The sequence below is a fragment of the Geotrypetes seraphini genome, chromosome 8, assembly GCF_902459505.1.
Source record: "Geotrypetes seraphini chromosome 8, aGeoSer1.1, whole genome shotgun sequence".
In the NCBI taxonomy this organism is placed as follows: Eukaryota; Metazoa; Chordata; class Amphibia; order Gymnophiona; family Dermophiidae; genus Geotrypetes; species Geotrypetes seraphini.
In genome coordinates, this window is record NC_047091.1 from 169,357,836 (window position 1) to 169,375,104 (window position 17,269).

The window sequence follows — 17,269 nt, forward strand, 5'->3', positions numbered from 1 at the left end:
GCTCCGAGTTCTACACATTCATAATACAGTGGAACCTCGGTTTGCAAGTAACCCGGTTTGCAAGTGTTTTGCAAGACAAGCAAAACACTCAGCAAACTTTTGCCTCGCAAACCGAGCATGTTCTGATATGTGAGCACCTCCCCCCCCGCTCTAACCGGCATCGCAACCCCCCCCCGTGAACGCCCCCCTCCCCCCCCCCGCGAGAACTGCATCGCACCCCCGTGCTGAAAGCGGCATCCGCCCGCCCTTCCTCTCAAACACACTCCTTACCCCTTCTGCTGGTTGTGAGAGTGAAAGCAAGCTCCCACCTCTTGCCTGGGCCAGGCCTTGAGCATTTGCACATGCTCAAGGCCTTCTGGCTCTCGTTTTCTCGATGCTCAAGGCCCGACCCAGGCAAGAGGCAGGAACTTGCTTTCACTCTCACAACCAGCAGAAGGGGTAAGGAGCGTGTTTGAAAGGAAGGGCGGGCGGATGCCGCTTTCAGCACGGGGGTGCGATGTGGTTCTCGTGGGGGGGGGGGCATTCGCGGGGGGGGGTTGCGATGCTGGTTCTGGGGTGCGATGCCGGTTAGAGCGGGAGGGGAGGGGGTAATGGATCAGCACCCGTAGCCTCGGGTGGGGGGAGGGGGGGTTGGTGGAACGAATCAAAGCGAGTTTCCATTCATTCCTATGGGGAAACTCGCTTTGATATACATAGTAACATAGTAACATAGTAGATGACGGCAGATAAAGACCCGAATGGTCCATCCAGTCTGCCCAACCTGATTAAATTTTTTTTTTTTTTTTTTTTCTTCTTAGCTATTTCTGGGCGAGAATCCAAAGCTTTACCCGGTACTGTGCTTGGGTTCCAACTGCCGAAATCTCTGTTAAGACTTACTCCAGCCCATCTACACCCTCCCAGCCATTGAAGCCCTCCCCTGCCCATCCTCCTCCAAACGGCCATACACAGACACAGACCGTACAAGTCTGCCCAGTAATACGAGTAACTTGATTTACGAGCATGCTTCTGGAACGAATTATGCTCGTAAACCAAGGTTCCACTATATTTGAAAATATGAACAAAATAGCCTGGAGAGATCTCTGAGCTCTTTGCTTTCTTCCATGACTTTTCCTTAAAGTCTAAAATTTGGTTTGGGCTCTGATACAGAACAGCGTGTAATATTTTCAGTGGCCTTGTAGGCTTTAATAATTTACTTAGAATATTTCTGCTTTACTCAGTATTTCAGATTTTCTCACAAGGAAATAGCTGTTCAAGATTATATTACTTATTCCACCATTGTTTGACTTCCATCCAACATGACATCATGAGAGTTTCTGTAGACTTACTTCTCTGTCAGAAGTAAAATTCAACAAAGGATCATCATGATTTTGATATTCATTCCAAAGCAGTGGAACTGATTCTAAAATGTGGAAATCTTGCCCTGTTTTCCTCCTCTCCCTTTCTCCTCCACAATTATTTTTTTTTCTGTAGCTGTTCTTAAGCCATGTGTTACTAGTTGTCTTACTTTTCAGTGTTTTAGAACTATGTTGTTTTCCTTAGCTATGTGGTTATTGATAGATTTGACAAAGTATAAACAAAGCTACATTATATCTATGACAAAACAAACTGTTTATAGCTTCATTCTTAAAACAAAATCAGTATTGGAACACTGACACTTTCCCAGGACTATTAACTGGTATGAAAGTGGCAGTGTGTCATAGGTTTGTGGTTTGCTCTTGTGGTTGGATCTATAATAATTGAATGTTTTCTCCTGCTGGGTTTCCTCTTGGCTTTTCTGTGTTGTTAGATATTCAAGCCAGAATTATGACTTGGTCTTTTGCCCAGTCCTCCCACCTGTAGCACTGGAGTAAGAAGAGCTTAATGAATTACAACTTATAATTATTGTTTAAATACTTATATATAAAGTAGCAAGAGAGAGAGACAACAAAAGTAAAAAGAGCAGAGTGAGCCCTAATAATTGGTATAGATGGATAAAATTTATTAGATGACCCAACAGGGGCCATATGTAAACAAATGTCTGCATCAGGGATCAGCTTAGTAAATGTTATGGGCAGACTAGACGGGCCATTTGGCCTTTATCTGCCATCATGTTTCTGTGTTACAACACAATATTTCTAATCAGTCAGTTGAAGACTGATTAATCCAGCGTATAAACAGTTGGGCCCGGATTCTGTATAGGATGCCTGTCCTGGGCGTCCTATACAGAATCGTAACAAAACCTGCCCAAACTAAACCCAATTCTGTAACCGACATCCAGGTCTACCGGCAGGAAGGGTTGAGCACCTTCCTGCCAACGATCGTGCATTTTGCTGGCCTACATTGTAAGCGTATCCCGCTCTACCAGGGAGATGCATATGGCCGCCTAGTTTCGCCTAAGGCTACCGCCTAAGCTTAGGCGGGCTTGCGGGCCTCCCTAGGCTCCCGGAGGCGCCTGGGGAGCATTTTTTTTAGAAAATGTGCCTCCCGATTGACTGATTAGAAAGCTGTAGGACGCCTACATCTGCCTAGAATCGGGACGCACTTTGCAGAATCAGGGCCTTGGTGTCTGCAAGCTAACTTCACTCGTTGGAATAACTGATAAAACATTCTTAACTTATAGAATTTATGAAACAGATTTTATGGTTTTTACTTTTGAGTGTCTACAAAGGACTTGCCCTAGTAACTTTAAGAATTAACTAATTACAACAACTGCTGGGAGACTTGTGGAGAAATATATTAAACACAATCTCCACCACTATTAAGGGAAAGGGAAAGCCAAAAATGGAAGGAAAAAGCCTCATAGAGCTCTAACATAAAACCAAATGAGGGCAGGGATATTATGGGGCAGCTTTTTCAGTTTGCCTTTGTTTTTTATGCTCAGTTTTGTGGTGTTGAACGTATAAGGCTTTTTTAATGGATATTTAGTTATGATTGCCTTGTGTGTAGAAGTGTGGGGGAGAGTGTGTCGCAGTGGTTAAAGCTACAGCCTCAGCACCCTGGGGTTGTGGGTTCAAACCTATGCTGCTTCTTGTGACCCTGGGCAAGTCACTTAGGGCTAGATTCACTAAACAAACCGATCATGTACCGATCAGTTTGCGACCACTTTGTGATCCAATTGTTCTCCGACCCGATTCACTAACCTTCCTCCCGATCCAATCAGCACCCGATCCGATCTGCGCATGCAAATGAGGGAAATGGCATGCAAATTTTGAAAGGCAGCGATTTACTAAACAATTTCCCCAACACCGAATGGGCTTGCCGATCAGAAAAGAAGCGACTGCTGAAGACCAGTTGCTTCTATCCTTGCCGACTCTCCTGCCCTTTAAAATCATGGGCTCGTAATGCTTTTAGCAGAATGAATATGGCAGGAGGGATGCCAACTCTCTCCTGCAATTGCAAACCCGGCCGGGACCACCTCCCTCCCCGTACCATTGCCCACCCCTCCCTGTATCTTTAGTTAGGGTGGCTGGGCCAGGCTCACCCCCTCCCGGTTCCTTTAATTAGGCAGGCCGGTTGGCCAGGCCTAGACCACCCCCTCCCCGTACCTTTAAAATCGTTGGGAGCAGAAGGGGTGCTCAGTCCCTCCTGCTCCAGGCCTCCTCCGACACCAACTGGGGCCTTAGGCCATGCCCCAGTGCATCATGTGGGGAGGGGCCTAAGGCCTTGATTGGCTGAGGTGTCTTGGGCTCCTCCCTTGGGAGGGGCCTGGGGTGACTCAGCCAACCAGGGACTTCCTTAGGGAGGAATCTAAGGAAGTGTCTGATTGGCCAAAAACAATTGGGGGGGGGGCTTTTTTATTTTTAATCGAGCAGTTATTTTGCGTGTAATACAAGCAGAAATATCTGCCCGATTAAAAAAAAAAACATTTTTAAAAGCTGGCAGAAGCCCTGACAGCAGTGACAGGAGGCTGCTTCTCCTGTCACTACTGTCAGGGTCTGCACATGCTCAAGGATTGCTCTCTAGCGATCCGTGTCATGAGTGGGGGGGCATGTCAACAATCGTCCCCATTTTCATGCAGGCCTTTTGTGAATTCGTCGGCCTGCATGCAATTGGGAACAGATCGGACACGGAATCGGGGTTAGTGAATCTAGCCTTTAATCCCCATATTGCCCCAGATACATTAGATAGATTAGTGAGCCTGCTGGGACGGACAGGGAAAAATGTTTGAGTACCTGAATAAATTCATGAAAACCATTCTGAGCTCCCCTAGGAGAACGATATAGAAAATTGAATTAATTAATTAATAAAATAAATAAATAAATCATCAGCATAAAAAAACCCTTCCATTCTCTTCAATATGATCAAGCCACAATATTTAGGGCTCCTTTTACAAAGCCATGCTAGGGCCTTAACGCGCGGAATAGCGTGCGCTAAATTGCAGCACGTACTAGCCGCTACCGCCTCCTTTTGAGCAGGTGGTAGATTTCCGGCTAGCACGTGCTAATCCGGTGCGTGCAATAAAACCGCTAGCGCGGTTTGTGAAAGGACCCCTTAAAGTCCACAAAAACAAAAGTTGAATCCACATCAGTAGTAACTTAAGTACTGTTGCAGTCCATATCCCATGTCCAACAGTGGCCAGCATTTCACTTAGCTGCTTCAGGGTTTTGTGGACAAATTTACTAAAACCAACAAAAAGTTTCAGCAGTATTGTGAATATTTGTCTTATCAAAAAGAACTAAATTATAATTGCTTTACATGCAATCTCTAGGTAAACCTCTCCTACATGCTAACTGTTCTGTGGGTTCACAACATAGCCCTCAGAAAGATCTTCTATTTTTTATATTTCATTAGTGTCTTCTATTCTGCCAATACCTTTCAGTTCTAGGCGGATTACAAAAGAATTGGTCTGGGCATACCCAGTGAAGTTACAAGATAGATGATTAGAAGAAGCGTTAGGGTCCGACGTTATATTGAGAAAGTTAGTTTGACTTGACAAATTTCCTGAATAGCTTGGTTTTTAATTCTCTTCTGAAGGTTTTGTAATTGGGCATTGTGATCAGCAGGTTAGAGAGGTGGTGATCTAGTTTTGCTGCTTGGGTGGCTAGTAGGCTGTCATACATTTCTTACATTGTATGCCTTTGATTGGGGGGTGAGTAAAGGGTGCCTGTGTTCTCCTTGGTCTGGATGTGTTACTGGTTAGGTGATTGTTTAGATAAGTTGGTCCATCGCTATTCAGGGCTTTGAATAGTATGCAGTAGAATTTGTAGAGTATGCGTGCTTGTATAGGGAGCCAGTGTGTGTCTTGGAATGCAGTGGTAATGTGATAGTATTTTTTCAACGAGTATACTGTATCAGTCTGAGTACTGTGGCACAGTAGTCTAGGGGTCCCAGAACTAGGGACTGGATCAGGAGTCTGAATTGCTTTCTGTAGAAGTATTTTTAGATTTGTCTTAAGTTGCACATGACTTCAAAGGCTTTCTGGACTGTTTTATTGATTTGGAGTTACATGGTGCAACCTTTGTCTATCACTGTTCCCAGCAGTTTTAGGTTGGGTTGCAAGGGATAGGTGATTGAGTTTATTTCAAGTTTTGTTATGATTGGGGTTTTGGAGGTTTTTTCCCCGAGAAGTAGGAATTTAGTTTTGTCTTGGTTCAGCTTTAGTTTGTTGTCTTTCATCCATTGTGTCATTGTTTCTAATGTTATGTGTAGTGCATTTGTTGTGTTGGAAGTAGGTTGGTTCAAAGGAAGGAGATGTTGATGTCATCTGCATAGCTGTATGAAGTTGTGCCTAGCTTGTCCAAGCAAATACCGATTGTGGCTATGTAGAGATTGAAGATAGTAGAGAGACTCCACAGGGGTTGGTCCAGGAATCTGATTTTTCTTTGTTTTAACTCTATATCTCCTGGATTGAATGAATCTTTGAAACCATGTGTAATCTCATAAGCACATAAGCATTGCCTCTGCCGAGTCAGACCATAGGTCCATCATGCCCAGCAGTCCACTCCCGCGGCGTCCCCCAGGTCAATGACCTGTAGTGATCTATTACTCAAGAGCATTTTGTACTGTAGAGTAACCCTCTAATTGTATCCCTGGATCCCCTTTCCCTTCAGGAACTCGTCCAATCCCTTTTTGAAACCCAAAATCGTACTCTGCTCAACCACCTCCTCTGGAAGCGCATTCCAGGTGTCCACCACCCTCTGGGTGAAGAAGAACTTCCTAGCATTTGTTCTGAACCTATCTCCCTTCAATTTTTTTGAGTGTCCTCTAGTTTTTGTTGCCCCCACCAGTCTGAAGAATCTGTCTCTCTCTACCTTATCTTATAAGTTTGATCTTATAAGTTTCTATCATATCCCCTCTAAGTCTCTGCTTTTCCAGGGAAAAGAGCCCCAGCTTCTCCAGCCTCTCAGCATATGAGAGGTTTTCCATGCTCTTTATCATTTTTGCTGCTCTTCTCTGGACCCTCTCGAGTATTGCCATATCTTTCTTTAGGTACAGCGACCAGTACTGGACGCAGTACTCCAGATGCGGTCGCACCATTGCCCTGTACAGCGGGAGGATAACTTCCTTGGTTCTGGTAGTGATACCTTTTTTGATAATGCCCAACATTCTGTTTGCCTTTTTTGAGGCCGCTGCGCATTGTGCTGCCGGTTTCATTGTTTTATCCACCCAAACCCCCAAGTCCTTTTCTAGGTTGCCTTTTCCCAATGTCATCCCCCCCATCATGTAGTTATACATCGGGTTCCCTTTCCCTATCTGCATAATTTTACATTTCTCCACATTGAAGCTCATCTGCCATTTATTTGTCCACTCACTCAGTTTGTTCAGGTCTCTTTGGAGTTCTTTACATTCCTCTACAGATCTAACCTTACCGGAGAGTTTTGTGTCATCCGCGAATTTTATAACACTTTGTCCTTGTTTCCAAGTCATTAATAAATATATTGAATAGCAGTGATCCCAGCACTGACCCTTGTGGGACGCCACTTGTGACCCCTTTCCAGTCAGAATAGTGTCCCTTTACTCCTATCCTCTGTTTCCTGTTTGCCAGCCAGTTTCTGATCCATCTGTGTATTTCCCCTTCCAGCCCGTGGTTCCACAATTTCCTTAGAAGGCACTCATGAGGTACCTTGTCGAAGGCTTTCTGGAAGTCCAGGTATACTATGTCTATGGGTCACCTTTGTCCAAATGTTTGCTTATCCCCTCGAAGAAGTGCAGCAGGTTTGTTTGGCAAGATCTTCCAGTACAGAAACCATGCTGGCTTATTTTTTTCTATGTGCTCACTGATACTGCCTTGATTAATGATTCGGCCATCTTCCCCGGAACTGAGGTTAAGCTGACCAGTCTATAATTCCCCGGGTCGCCTCTGGATCCCTTCTTGAAGATAGGTGTAACATTCGCTATCCTCCAGTCTTCCGGTATTACCCCTGTTTTCAGGGATAGATTGCAAATCTGCTGCAGTAACTCCACTATTTTGTCTCTAAGTTCTTTTAGTATTTTTGGGTGAATTCCGTCCGGGCCCGGGGATTTGTCAGTTTTTAGCTTATCTATTTGTTTGAGTACGTCTTCAAGGCTTACCTCCATGCACGATAATTTTTCCTCTTGGTCCCCCTTGAAGAATTTTTCTGGTTCCATAACATTGAATGTGTTCTCTTTCGTGAAGACCGATGAGAAGAACGTGTTTAATCTGTCTGCCACTTCCTTTTCCTCCTTTACCACTCCTTTCCTATCCCCCTCATCCAGGGGTCCCACCTCCTCCCTCGCCGGCTGTTTCCCTTTCACATATCGAAAGAAAGGTTTAAAGTTCCGTGTCTCCTTTGCAAGTCTCTCTTCATACTCTCTCTTTGCTGTTCTGACCACGCGGAGACATTCTTTTTGGTGCTTCCTGTGCTCTTTCCAATTTTCCTCGGTTTTATCCTTTTTCCACGTCCTGAAGGATTTTTTCTTATCTCCTACCACCTTCTTAACTTCTTTTGTTAACCATGCTGGGTCTTTTGCTTGATTCTTTCTTCACCCTTTTCTAAATCTGGGTATATACCGGTTTTGCACCTCATTCACCATGTCCTTGAATAAGGTCCAGGCTTGGTCCACCGTCTGTGCCTTTTTGGAGCTGTTCTTGAGTTTTCTCTTTACCATGTATCTCATGGCATCATAGTTCCCTTTCCTGAAGTTGATCATTGTTACAGTGGTTGTCCTCCCCTTTGGCATACTTAGTTCCATTTTGAATTGGATTGTGTTGTGGTCACTGTTCCCTAAAGGTCCCGCTACTTCCACTTCTTGGGCAGGTCCTCCCAGTCCGTTGAGGATTAAATCCAGAATAGCTGTCCCTCTCGTTGGTTCCTTGACGAGCTGTTCCAAGTAGCAGTCCCCTAAAGCCTGTGATTCCTATTGCTTCCATTGTTTGTAGTAGGATGTCATGGTCTACGAGGTCGAATGCTGCGGTGAGATCAAGTTGTTTGACTAACATTTTTTGGCTTTACTCAGGTGTCTGGCTGTGTGTGGTAGAGAGCCTAGTAGTGTCTCTGTGTTGTAGTTGGCCCTGTAGCCTGATTGTGAGAGGTGGAGTATGTTAAGGGTTTCCAGGTAATCGGTGAGTTGTTTTGCCACAAGGCCTTCCATTAGCTTGACGTATAGTGGTATTGGGGCTATAGGTCTGTAGTTAGATGGCTGATCTATTGCACCCTTTAGGTCTTTCAAAATGGGGGTGATGATGATTTCACTGAGATCTTGTGGGAATTGTCCCTCTGTAAGCATACATCTCATCCATTGAATGAGATGGGTGCAGAATTTTGTGCTGGAGGTTTTTAAATGGGTGGCAGTGGTTGAGGTCGCATGCAACATGGCTGTATTACAGATTACAAAACATTGAATTTGTCTTGTAATCTGTGTAATATGGAAAGTTACCTTCCTATTGGTCAATTTAGTTTAATAGTGTCTGAAGTCATCTTTTCTAACTGGCATCTTTCTGAGAGCTATGTTATGAACCCAGAGAGAAGTTAGCACATAGGAGAGGTGCACCCAGCGATTGTATGGAAAGTAATTATAATTTTATTCTTTTAGTTAAGGCAATAATTTTCTCAGTGCTGACCACTTTTGGATAAGGACTGCAAGCTAAACAGTACTAAAGTTACTATTGATGTGGATTCAGCTTTAAGATAAGTGTTTGTATTAGTAGACTTTAAATACCGTGGATTGATCATATTGAAGAGAATGGAAGTTTTTTCTATGCTGCTGATGATATAAAGCTCATTAGAGCTCTTATCAGGCTTTTTCCTTCCATTTTTGGGTGATATTTTATATAATTGGGCTTTACATATATAAGTAGTAGTGGTAAATCATTTTGGTTAGTTTAAACTTTGAGATCTTCCTAGATAAATCCTGAATTTTAAAAACTATAGGCTACGTAATAGCTAACTTGGCCAACCAGATGTTATCCCGATGAATGAAAGAGCAGCAAGAGAAAGTCCGAGGGCATTCCAAAAATTAACTGAATAGCAACTATTTTCAGCTACTATCTTATGTTTATTCAGAAATCTCAGCCTCACATACACCTAAATTTCTTTAGCCAGCTATATTTAGTAATAACAAGATATCTTCCCGAATACACAGATAAAAACACCTGGCTAAAGCTCTCTAGATCTTGATTACTGCTGTTTTAATATTTGTCCCTTTAAAACCATCTAATATACTAATCTTCCTAATCATCAGAATTCACTGTACCTTTTGCAAATATGCTTCATGTATTTCTTTTTTCTTTTCACAGTGACAGGTTTGCTAGGTTTTGCCAATGGAAAAATGTAGAACTGAATATTCATGTAAGTATCGCAAAAGAATTTGAAACCATAAGACTTTATCTTTGGGTGAATAATTTTTGTAAACATGAAGGGGCATTTTGAGGAAAACAACCAAAAATCTAGTAGCGAACTTGACCATTTTCAAACAGGAAAACATATATCTTTATGTTTCGAAAATGGCCATTTCCTAAAGGTGTTTGGTTCAAAAAAGATAGATGCACTGAGAACATTTTTGGAAAAAAAAAGTCCAAATGAAAAACACTGAAAAGTCATCCATTGGAATATAGGAGAGGCCAACATTCTTATCAGACTGGCCACACAGACATCTCAGCAGACCAGTGGGACACCCTAGGGGGCACTGCATTGAACTTCACATAAAAGGTCCCAGGTACACATCTCACCATAACTCTATTGCATTGTATGGTAAGCCATCCAAAAGTCAGCCAGAACTTATTGTACCCAACTGTATACCTCCCCAATATCCCTTACGCCTGCAGGTGTCAGCTATATGTCTGTATAGTAGGTTATCCCAGGCCAACCAGGCAGCATTATCTCACATGTGGTTGACGTCATCCATGAAGCCCATTACGGACAGTGTTAAAGTGTCACTTTATGGAGTCTCTCTAAGTGCACCAAATTTTTCTCTTTGCCTTTCTGTATATATTTTTCTTCATTATTTCACCCTTCCTTTTGTTCTTTGTTATTCGGGTTAAACATTTTTTAATTTTAACAAAAATTTTATTTGGGGCCTTTGAGCTCCTTTCAGCCTGTCTTCAGGCTGGGAGTATCAAACCTTTTTCTGAATAACTTATACTCGACCTCCATGGACCATGGAGTCCTTCGATCTAGCATTGGCAGTGTTCCAATCCAATCTTTGGTCTTATATACCGATTCATCCCTATAATAGGGCTCAACTTGGTTCACAAAAGGAGAACAAGATATTGAGGTATAGGATTCATTATTTATAATCCCTGATTTAAAGAGTCAGTTAAGAATATCTGAAATAAGTAAGTTTTTAAAGTCTTCTGAAAAGTTAATGGAGAAGGAAGAATTCTGACTTCTACAGGGAGTTCATTCCAAATTTTAGTAAGAGAAAAGGCAAAGGATCGACACATCTTGCCTAAGACTTTAATTCCCTTAATAGAAGGGAAGGCAAGTTTGTATTTATGAATTCCCCTGGAATCTAGTGGCTGTTAGGAATTAAACGAGAGCATAATCAATGGGGGGGAAAAAATTCCATACAGCATTTAAAATGCTATGCTGGCATATTTAAACTGGATTCTCCAATGAACTGGAAACCAATGCAGGGCTTTCAGCAGGGGGGTTGCCATAGGCCTCCTGAGTTGTCCCTCTGCCATGGTCCTATCCCTCCTCTGACACTAGAGAAGGGGCGGGACCGCAGCAGAGGGACAACTCAGGAGGCCTATGGCAACCTGCAAGGATCGCTGTAGTACCCGCGATCCTTTCTGCAGGTTGCTTTGTGCAGGAATTGGGTAAAGGGAGGCACTGGAGGCCAGAGGGGAACACACAGGCCTTCCCGGGGGAGGGGAGGGGGGACAGTCCTTCGGGGGAGGAAGGGAAGGTACAGGTCTTCAGGGGGGGTGCAGGCCTTCAGGGGGGACAGACCTTCGGGGGTGGGGGTGTAGGCCTTCGGAGGGGTGCAAGCCTTCAGGGGGGAGCAGGCCTTCAGGGATTCAGGGGGGGACAGGCCTTCAGGGGGGAGGTGCAGTCCTTCAGGGTGGAGGATAGGCCTTCAGGTGGGGTGCAGGCCTTCAGGGGTTCGGGGGGGACAGACCTTTGGGGGGGAGGTGCAGTCCTTTGGGGGACAAGCCTTCAGGTGGTGGTGCAGGCCTTCAGGGAGGGTGCAAGTCTTCAGGGGGGGACAGACCTTTGGGGGGAAGTACAGGCCTTCGGGGGGTGCAGGCCTTCAGGGGTGGGGTGTAGGCCTTCAGGGCGGGTGCAGGCCTTCAGGGGGGACAGACCTTCGGGGGGTGCAGGCCTTCAGGTGGGGGTGCAGGCCTTCAGGGATGGGGTGTAGGCCTTCAGGGATGGGGTGTAGGCCTTCGGGGGACTGCAGGCCTTCAGGGGGGATAGACCTTTGGGGGGAGGTACAGTCCTTCAGGGGGGGTGCAGGCCTTCAGGGGTGGAGTGTAGGCCTTCAGGGCGGGTGCAGGCCTTCAAGGGGGACAGTCCTTCGGGGGGAGACAGGCCTTCAGGGGGGGGAGACAGACCTCCAGGGGAGGGGGTCCTGATGTAGGAGTACACGGAGGGAGGGAGGGAAGGGGGGGTTCAAAGATACGTGCATATGCCAGACTTTGGGGGGGAAGAAATAATGGGTCTAAAAACAGAGGAGTGGAGAAAGATGGTGGATAATGGGATTTAGGGAGGGAAGGAACAGAAAGGGAGAGAAGTTGGACACAAGGGATGGTGTGGAGGGAGGATAGAGATACTAGATAGGAGGATAGTTTGGAAGAGAAAGGGAGAGATAAGAACATAAGAAGTTGCTTCCGCTGAGGCAGACTAGAGGTCCATCCTGCTCAGCGGTCCGCTCACGCGGTGGCCCATCAAGCCCATTGCCTGAGCAGTGGTATATATCTATCTATACCCTTCAATCCCTTTTTCTTCTAGGAATCTATCCAAACCTTCTTTGAAACCATTTAATGTGTTCCTGCCTACCACAGCCTCTGGAAGCGCGTTCCATGTATCCACCACCCTCTGAGTGAAGAAGAACTTCCTAGCGTTTGTTCTAAACCTGTCCCCTTTCAGTTTCTCCGAGTGCCCCCTTGTACTTGTGGTGCCTCTTAATTTGAAAAATCTGTCCCTGTCTACTTTTTCTATGCCTTTCAGGATCTTGAAGGTTTCTATCATGTCTCCTCTAAGTCTCCGCTTTTCCAGGGAGAAAAGTCCTAGCTGCTTTAATCTGTCGGTATATGGGAGATTTTCCATTCCCTTTATCAGTTTAGTCGCTCTTCTCTGTACTCCCTCTAGTACCGCCATGTCCTTCTTGAGATGCGGCGACCAGTACTGGACACAGTACTCCAGATGCGGCCGCACCATTGCACGATGGTGGACCCTGGGTTGGTGGGAAAGGAGGGAGAGATGCTGGATGAAAGGGTAGTTAAGAAAAGGTGAATCTGTGGATGGAGATGAAAAAAAAAGGAAAGATGTCAGACCTCCGGGGGAGGGAAGGGAAACGGAAGTGGAGGACAGAGATGGCAGATTGATAGTTAGCACGGAGAAAAAGAAAGAAGGAGACCATGACAAGCCAGACAACCAGAGCCTGGGACCAACAAGATTTGAATATTGACCAGACAACAAAAGGTAGAAAAAATAATTTTATTTTCTGTTTTGTGATTACAATATGTCAGATTTGAAAAGTATATCCTTCCAGAGCTGGTGTTAGACCGCAAACGTGAGCTAGGATTTAACAGAGAGAGGAAAAGTCCTTTTTGTTTCTTTATTTTGTTTACACCACTGGTTCCCTGGCCAATCGGGTTTTCAGGCTAGCCCTAATGAATATGCATGAGAGAGATTTGCATATCATGGAAGTGAGAAGCATGCAAATCTGCTCCATGCATATTCATTAGGGCTATCCTGAAAACCTGATTGGCCTGGTGGTCCTCCAGGACAGGGTTGGGAACCACTGGTTTACACCAGAGCGCCAGTGTGGTTAGGAGAAGCCAAAGGGAGTGAAAAAGCTATAAAATAAATCCACCAGGATATTTGAAAAAAACACCCAATTGGGCAGGAAAATCAAATTGAATTGAAAAACCAATTCAATAGGCTGAATCGAATCGAAATTTTTTTTCCTGAATTGGGTAGCACTAGTTTGCGCTACTGTCTTAGACTTTAGACTTTAGGATTGGGGAGAGATGGCATCCTCAGTACTTTATAACGCAAGTGAAACGAGGATTTGGTCAGACTTTTGAAGGGTCTGCAGAAGAAAAATATTGTATAGGCCGGGGGAAATGGGAACTTTTCTTCTTTCTGTTTTTGTGAATGGCAAGGCTGAGGATGTTAGAGAGTTCAGTTAAAATATGTGCTTTATAAGAAAATATAATAATGTGTTTTATAAAGTTTATAAGCATTGCTGGCCTACCCGGTGAGGTGTTCCTAGTGGTGCTGGTGGTGGCAGCGTGTCAGTGTGTTGAGAGGAAGATGTGGTCTGGGAAATTCTGCTGAGCAAACTCCGGGCCCATTTCCACCCCCCAGTTACTCCACTCCACTCAACTGGTTCACACACTGAGTGGGTCTTTGGGTGTTGTGCCTGGGTAGTTGTTTTGGGATCTCTTCCAGTGGTTTGTCAGTATCTCCTTGTGGTCCAAGGAAGGAAACTTTGTTAACCTTAGCATTGACCTTCAGAATATGTTTGTAACAGCGCTGCTTGTGTGGCATTAGGCTATGTAGTGATCGAAAGAAAAAACCAGACCTTTACACATTTTTGCACTATATGGTGGGTGTATGAGGAGATTCACATTTCCTGCACAGTTAAGTCCATGTGAAGTTACCTTGTGCTGTATTTGACATCTAGCAAGGTCTCTGTTTGGAAGGAAAGATCTAAGCTTAAAAATGAAGTGGCCAGAAGTTATGGTAAAAGCTGATAGCGTAACTGGTTTTAAGAAAGGTTTGGACAAATTCCTGGAGGAAAAATCCATAGTCTGTTATTAAGACATGAGGGAAGCATCTGCTTGCCCTGGATCGGTAGTATCGGTTGCTACTTTTTGGGTTTTGACCAGGTACTAGTGACCTGGATTGGCTACCATGAGAATGGGCTACTGGGCATGATGGACCATTGGTCTGACCCAGTTAGGCTATTCTTATGTTATATTCTCATCTGTAGGGAACTTTGTTTTCACTTCTTATTTTAATGTATTTTTTTTCTGGGAACTTATCAGTGTTTTTTATAATAGGAACAAAAATGGAAGAGAATTAATGTGTGTGGAATGGGGGGGGGTAACTAATTTCTTCAGCTAAATAAGTTTACTTTGGTGTTCAGATGCCAGGCCATTAAAAATGGATATACTAACAGTATAGGATCCCTAGAATAGAGGTTCTCAAACTTTTTAATGTCTCCTTTTTATTTTTACCTATCTTACTCTTTCTTTCACCCCTCCCAGTATCCACTTCCCTCACATGTTCTTAAGATAAGCCATGCTATGTTAAGCCAAGTTCCTTGGGCAGTCTGCATCACAAGTAGCTGGCAAATACCAGAGTAGATCATATTTTTCACAGTTGATCTGAAACAATGTGATGGCTTTTACTGGTCTTTTCCATTCTGTTCTCCATACTCTCTCTCTTGTTTGTTCTCCTCTGCTTGGGCTATCAGTCCCAATCCTAACTTTTTAAACTCTTACCCCACTGGTTCAAATTGCCACCTTTCAAATCTTTTTCTTATTCCTCCTCTCTTTCTTATGTACCTTGTGAAAAGTCTTTTGTCTCCAACAAGTTTGCCTACATTCATCTTTCTCTCTCATACTTACCAACTCCCAGAGCAATGAACTACTCCTACTAAAAACAGTCGATTCCACAACCATGATAAAACAACTACAAATAATACAAAACACAGCCCTAAGACTGGTCTACTCACTGAAGAAATTCGACCACGTCACATAGGCATACCACAATTCACATTGGCTCCCAATGTAAGCGAGAATACACTTCAAATTTTCCTGCAATAAACGGAGACAGCCCAGCCTATTGGAACAATCAACTAGTTCAATCCACCTCAACCAGACATAGGAGAACCCACACACCCTCCAACCAAAAACGTCAAAAGAAAAAACTGTACGACAACCTCCAAGCCACTCGAGCTGCAACTCTCGACTCCCAACTCTACAACCTGTTGACCTCGACCACAGACTACAAAACCTTCATAAAAGAAATAAAAACTCATAAACACATAAAACTGAACTAACATAATCAGAAATGTCCCAAGCATCACTTGCAACTACACCATATGTACTTCTAATGTCATGACATTTCATACATAATTTATGTTATGTTATGTTTGGAATAATGGTTACATATATGAGGTTCAATAAAAGAAAATTTTCACTGCCTGTTTCTATTCTGACCATTTATTCCGTTTAATGGTTATTACAAAAAATATTTTTTTACATGGGGGGGGGGGGTCAAAAAATGATGGGCCCCGGGTGCCACATACCCTAGGTACGCCACTGTTGATGTGTGCAGTCCTTGGACCCTGAGCACCGTGATATTTCTTGCACCCTTTACTCCAAATTGCAAAAAAGATCACTCAAAGCCAGACAAGCCCAACAGGAGAAGCTTTTTGTGACATTGAGAACATTGACTATGTCTGCTGACTGATGCCAATGCTCGCCGACCACTGTCAACATCGATTTCGACACCAAAGACATCAATGCCTCCACCTACTATTTCATTCCTTTTCCTCTGTCAGGAGAAGTTTGAAAGAAAGCTTAGAAGCATAGGCATACTTCTCCCTCCAGGCATGCACATTCATTATGGAGGCGCACCAAAGCTAGATCACTTTTGTGACAACTAGTGTCTCCTCAGAAGTGTGCCTAAACATTAAGGTCACCAATGCCTCAACACCAAGTGTAGCCTAAGAAATCCATATCAGCTACAGTAATGGTACCAGCACTATCAGCACTAAATCAGATTAAAGTCCTGATTCAACAAGAACTTTTAGAACTGCTGAAGTCGCTTCTGATGCTGGTACCGGTTACTGCAACTCCCAGTTCAGCCCAGTTCGAGCAGCAACATTAGCCATTGAGGGATAGTTCTCTATTCATAGGGGTTCGGAATTGAGTCGTCCCATAGCTTCCAGAGAGCACAGCTTTTCCTCTCATTTGAGGCATTCACCAAGCTGATGTCGTGATATACCTTGTCAACCATCCGAGCCATCTACTCATCGATACAGTTGACGCTCTCCCCAATCTAGGAGCTTTTCTCAACATTCTCTTTAATCACCGAGACAGGGTATTGAGGAATATGACTCAGATCTTTCACAGCATTCTTCCTGAGTATTCAGACCTTTCTGCCGAGGAATCCTATGGTATACCATCTCACCTATCTCCACCACCTCCATTCAGAAGGTCACTGCCAGAGTCCTTATCCTTTACAAGGTTGGGGGTCAGCTTCGCAGGGTGTGAGTCACTGCCTAAGTCCCTGCATGGAGTTGCTGCTGGAAGAGGATGGAGCGAGTCCAGCTCCGACAAAGTAACTGACAGCTTTGGGGGTGGGGGGTGGTGTGGCAGGCGTTCAGACAGGCAGGGTGGGATTGCCGGCATCAGCTTCAACAGCGGGTGGGTAGGGAAGGATCCCCAGCGGCCAGGCCACATACCCCCAACAAGCAGCCCACAAACAGGTTGAGCAGACTCCTGCAACCTCACGAATGATTACTCAATTCAACTGTTTTACATAAAATATTCAAGGACTGGGAAACTCCACACATAGATCTCTTTGTGTACTCCCCCCCCACACCCACACCCTTTCTTCTCAACTGGCATTTCAACTTCCTTTACACTTTCCCTCCAATTCCTCTACTTGGGAAAACTCTACTCAAATTTTGTCAAGAATAT

General features: G+C 44.3%; 1 protein-coding gene across 10 annotated transcripts in view; it reads left to right on the forward strand.

Annotated features, from left to right (window-relative positions):
* GRK3 (G protein-coupled receptor kinase 3) overlaps positions 1-17,269 on the forward strand; it is a 466,643-nt gene that overhangs the window by 298,061 nt on the left and 151,313 nt on the right. For all 10 annotated transcript variants that reach the window (XM_033955477.1, XM_033955470.1, XM_033955473.1 and 7 more), the window contains one exon: positions 9,677-9,728. In XM_033955477.1, coding sequence (XP_033811368.1) covers positions 9,677-9,728 — 52 coding nt within the window. The remainder of the gene's footprint in view (positions 1-9,676; positions 9,729-17,269) is intronic.